We start from the raw sequence: 5,318 nt of genomic DNA, 5'->3' as shown, positions 1-5,318 counted from the left end.
TAATATGTGAAGAGTAATTTTTGTGCTCCAGCTCCAGTATTAGGGTCATTAGTGAATGATTTTGGATACAGAAAGGGCAGCATCTCATTATGAGAATTGGAATTTCTAATCATGGGAAGCAACTGTGAAGTAGAGGCAAGGACATCAAAAACATTTCCTGTAACTATCATTTTATTGAGGGTCGTTCTTGCCCTATTGAACAAATGGGCATTTGAGAAAGTGCAACTTCTCTGTAATCTCAAGAAGGAGCAGTGTGGTCTGGTGAATCAAATCTTGGTTCTATTTGTTTTTAGGCCTTAAACAAGATACAGTATCAGTTTTTCACGTGGAAAAACAAAAATGAAAGCTTATCCTGATCATCTGTAAGATTTCTTCTCAACTACAAAATCAGATCCAATGACTTTGTTAAGTGAATCTGTGCCAATGATTTATTTGAAGGATGGAACAAACGATGTCAGATAAGCTTAAGCAAAGACTGTAGACATTAACACACCTTGGAGTATAGCTACCATCTCTGAAGGATTCTGGGACAAGAGAGAAGTGGTCTGGACTTCTTAGCTAGAGCCATACTAGGTTTATCCTTATGTACTCCTGAACTTTTAGCCTGCTATAATCTGCTCACGTCTGGATATCTGCAGTCTTGACATTCTACCACCTCCTGCTCAAGACTTTTTTTTTTTTTTGGAGACAGTCTCACCTGGTTGCCCTTGGTAGAATGCTGTGGCGTCATAGCTCACAGCAACCTCAAACTTGGTAGAATGTTGTGGTGTCATAGTTTACAGCAACTTCAAACTCTTGGGTTTAAGCAATACTCTTGCCTCAGCCTCCCGAGTAGCTGGGACTACAGGTGCCTGCCACAGTCCCCACCTATTTTTAGGGACAGGGGTCTCACTGTTGCCCAGGCTGGTCTCAAACCTGTTAGGTCAGGCAATCTACCCGCCTTGGCCTCCCAGAGTTCTAGGGTTACAGGCGTGAGCCATCATACCTGGCCTGCTCAACTTTTAACTTAACTAAAAGTAAATAAATTTTTGTGCTCTTCTTTCCCTTCACTTTTGTTTCATAAAATGTTACTCTCCACCATGGCTGCCAACAACCCAATTTCAACACCATTCTCTTAATCTAATTGATGCTATTACAAATTCCTAGTTCTTAAGGAACTGAGAAGTTACTGTTGGGGAGTGGTCAACATGATTATCCTGAGAACCCAATAAGAGTTTTACAAAATGAGGATCTGCCAGAGAATACCCGGTGCACTTGCAAATGTGCCCCTCCCCCATTCTTGAGCCACCAATTCCAGTATGAATAGAAGTCAGATATCAGAAGCCATTTACCAATCAAAACAACAGTTCAGGCTCAGCGCCTATAGCTAGCTCAGCAGTTAGAGCACCAGCCACATACACCAAGGTGGGTAGGTTCCAACCCAGCCCGGGCCTGCTAAACAACAACAACAAAAGAGCCCAGTGGGCAATGTGGCAGGCGCCTGTAGTCCCAGCTACTTGGGAGGCTGAGGCAAGAGAATCGCTTAAGCCCACGAGTTGGAGGTTGCTGTGAGCTGTGATGCCAAAGCACTCCACGGAGGGCAATATAGTAAAACTCTGTCTCAGAAAAAAAACAACAGTTCAGGCACCTGCGGGTTTTCTTCTTCATTGTACCTTTATTGCCTTTTTCCTAGTCTCTTTTCCCCATCATTATTCTGTTAATTACAATACTTTATATTTATTTTTTTTTTAGGGACAGAATCTCACCTTATCACCCTTGGAAGAGTGCCATGGTGGCACACCTCACAGCAACCTCCAACTCTTGGGCTTAGGTGATTCTCTTGCCTCAGCCTCCCAAGTAGCTGGGACTACAGGCGCCTGACACAACACCCGGCTATTTTTGTTGCAGTTTGGCCGGGGCAGAGTTTGAACCCACCACCATCGGTATATGGGGCCAGCGCCCTACTCACTGAGCCACAGGCACTGCCTCCAATTACAAGACTTTTAAGGCCAGTCACCTGGGTTGGGGGTGCAATGGTTCACACCTATAATAGCACTTTGGGAGGCCAAGATGAGTGGATCACCTGAGCTCATGAGTTTGAGACCAGCCTGAGCCAGAGTGAGACCTCAGTTTCTAAAAATATCTGGGCCTTGTGGTGGGGGCCTGTAGCTACTTGGGAGCTGAGGCAAGAAAATCACTTGAGCCCAAGAGTTGGAGGTTGTTGTGAGCTAGGGCACTCTGCTGGGCAAGAAAGTGAGACTCTGTCTCAAAAAAAAAAAAGAAAGAAGACAGTCATTCAGCCCTATATGAGGACAAATATAATCCCTGATAGTAACAATTTTTTTTTTAATGGGAGACATGCCTTTTTTGACACTTCTGGTCATTATGAAGCCATTTTACGTCCTGGAAAGTTTTAAATTTCCCAAATGATTCCAATATTTGTCTTCTGGTCCCCAAACCACACTCTGCCAGTTTTATCTCCTATTACTCAACCCCCTCCACACCAACTCCCCCCACCAAAAACAAAAAACTTACCTCTGTTCCCTAACACCCTCAGTCCTTTGCTCTTGGTATTTCTTACTACATAAAGGGCTTAACACTTTCTCCGTCAGCAAATTCTAATAGATCTTTAAAACACGGTTCAAATACCAACCCTTCTACAAAGCCTTCCCTGACTTTCCCAACATATGAATGGAATATCAGTAAGAAAGAGAAGAAATTATGTGGCTGGACACTGGATACCGCAAAGGCTGAGAGGTGCAGCAGCAGATTTACCCATGGGGAAATGAACACTGAGGACGCTGAGGGAAGAGGTTGGAAGCACTTTCCCTACTCCCCAATTCTGCCCCTTTCAAGTCAGCTGTCAAGCATACTTGACGAAACCACGATGCTCTGGGCCTCAGTTTCCCTCTCAATGGCCTTACAATCTGCTTTCTCCACATCTTCTCAAACTTATCCGCTCCAAAAACACACACCATTCTTCCTCGTGGGTACTCCAGAGTCACCAAGAAGCCAGGAGACTGCCTATACCTCTCCTAATCTTTCTCAACGTGCCCAAGGAAAAAGGCCCGAGCTGGTGCGGTGCATCAGGACTTGAGCCGCGGTCCCTGGAAATCCCTGCTGGCAGGACGCCCGGGACATTTACTTGGGGCGGACCTTCCTCGAAGTCATCTGGGAACAGCTATAGTCCAGAGCACCACACGAAAATTTGACAGAGGCCCAGTCCCGCCAAGCCTTTACGGTTTCCGGACCCCGAACCCCTGGGTCACTTTGTGTCTGATTTCTCCCCGCCAGAATCTCTAGAGGGGGAGGCGGGGACCTTGCCTTCCTCTCAGTTCATGTGACATCTCAGGCGCCCCCTCCTGCCTACACTCACCTCTTGCTGAGGGGCCGGACTCTTACGGCTACTCGCACGTTCGCCATCCCTTGGCCACAACCCTAGTCCGACAGATCATCCCAGTCGCTACATCCCGGCCTCAGCCCCGCCCGCCCCACGCGTCTCTGGGGACACCCCCGCCGGAGCGCTTGCCACAGCCCAAGCGGGGCGGGGCATCCCCAACCCAGAGTCTGGAGGGCGAGAGGCCCCGCCCCGCCCCACCTTGCTCCACCCACGCACACCGCCAGGAACGCCTCTGCCCAAGTACCCTCCACAGCCCTAGAGGGGCGGTGCAGGCAGAGCCTTGGCCAATCCTGAGCACAGTGGGCGGGGGAGGACGCCCGGCCCCACCCTATCCACTCCACCCTGTTCGCCTCCCGGGACGCCATTGCCCATGCGCACACTCTAGAGGGTGCCTTGCAGAGCTTCAGCCAATCCTGGGTCGTGCGCTTGCTAGGGCACCGCCTCGAGCTGTAGTTCCTGACTTCGCGTACTGGAAGTAGGTTTTGTTCTTGAACTCGACGTCTGGGCAATGTAGAGTCAAGTAAAGCCATTTTGGTCAACATCCGAAGGGTTGCTAATTTTTTCTTTTTTAGAGAGGAAATCTCTCTGTCGCCTAGGTTGGAGTCCAGTGGCTCCATCCATACCTCACTGCAGCTTCCAACTCCTGGGATCAAGCAGTCCCTCCCGCCTGAGGTTTCCCAGAAGCTAGGACTAAAGGTGCGCGCCACCACGCCTTTGTAGCATGCTAAATATTTTTATTTGCTGCTGGCCTGAGCTGTCAGTTTTGTAGTTCAATTTTAAACCGGGGGCGGTGGTGCGAAGGTGGCATGCTCCTGTAGTCCCAGCCACTCGGGAGGCTGAAGCAGGAGCGTCTCTTGAGCCTGGAATTAGAGGCTACAGTGCGCTGTCATCTAGCCAGGGATACACAGCCAGACCCTGTCTCTATAAATAAATAAGTACATAAATGAATGAATAAAAATTAAATTAAGAATTAGTGTTAGGAGTAAACAGGCAACACTGATTAACACCAGTGTTTTGCGGTTTCGATCATAGATCATTTGGAACATGAAGAGGAATTCAGAGCATTTATTGGCAAGCTTCTCTCGATTGTGCTATAATCTCATGGCCACCCTGTCAGTGTTTGTGGTAGGGGAAGGATGCTTGCTGTCGGATCGGAATTGAATCAAGCATTGATCTAAGGCGCTGAGGGTACAGTGTCAAACAAAACAAAGTCCCTGACTTCTTGAAAATTACAATCTACGGAGGTGGGGAGAGATAAATAAGATGTATGTCACATATGAAAAGTGTAATTTTAAAAAACGGTCAAGTGTATTTAGTAGAGATAGGGGGAGTCTATGTTGCTCAGGCTGATCTTGAACTACTGGCCTCCAGAGAACCTCCCACTTGGGCCTCCCAAAGTGCTAGGATTACAGGCATGAGCAACTGCACTAAGCAAAGGACTCCCTTTTTGACATAAACACAAAACTATTACCCAAGAACATTCGTTCTTTAAAACCATCAAATAAGGTCAGGCGGGGTGGCACATGCCTGTAATCTGAACACTGCAAGGTTGAGGAGGTGGGTTGCTTGGGCTTGAATCTGGCCCCAGCCAAACTGCAACAAAAAAAGAGCTGGGCATTGTGGCGGGTGCCTGTAGTCCCAGCTAGTTGGGAGGCTGACGCAAGAGAATCGCTTGAGCCCGAGTTTTAAGGTTGCTATGAGGTATGACGCCAGGGCACACTACCAAGGATGACAAAGTGAGATTCTGTCTCAAAAAACAAAACAAAACGAAACAAAAAAACCCCACCAAACTTTATCTGGATATTGACTCAGCTTTTTTTTGAGGCAGAATCTCACTTTGCTGCCCCTGGTAGAGTGCAGTGCCATGGTGCTACAGCTCACAGCAACCTCAAAACTCCTCAGCAACCTTGCTCAAGAGATCCTCTTACCTCAGCCTCCC

At 47.9% G+C, this 5,318-nt stretch overlaps 1 protein-coding gene across 1 annotated transcript in view; it reads right to left on the bottom strand.

The window, feature by feature from the left end:
- Positions 1–3,417, bottom strand: part of STARD9 (StAR related lipid transfer domain containing 9) — a 128,224-nt gene extending 124,807 nt beyond the window's left edge. The window contains 1 exon segment of the mRNA XM_012806315.2: positions 3,356–3,417. Within this exon segment, the coding sequence (XP_012661769.1) occupies positions 3,356–3,402 (47 nt within the window). The 5' untranslated portion in view covers positions 3,403–3,417.
- Positions 3,418–5,318: the final 1,901 nt, after the last annotated feature.

Source organism: Otolemur garnettii, unplaced genomic scaffold (assembly GCF_000181295.1).
Source record: "Otolemur garnettii isolate 467f Iridium unplaced genomic scaffold, OtoGar3 scaffold00050, whole genome shotgun sequence".
In the NCBI taxonomy this organism is placed as follows: domain Eukaryota; kingdom Metazoa; phylum Chordata; class Mammalia; order Primates; family Galagidae; genus Otolemur; species Otolemur garnettii.
Note: the sequence above shows the minus strand (reverse complement) of the source record. Positions and strands in the feature narration are given on the sequence as shown.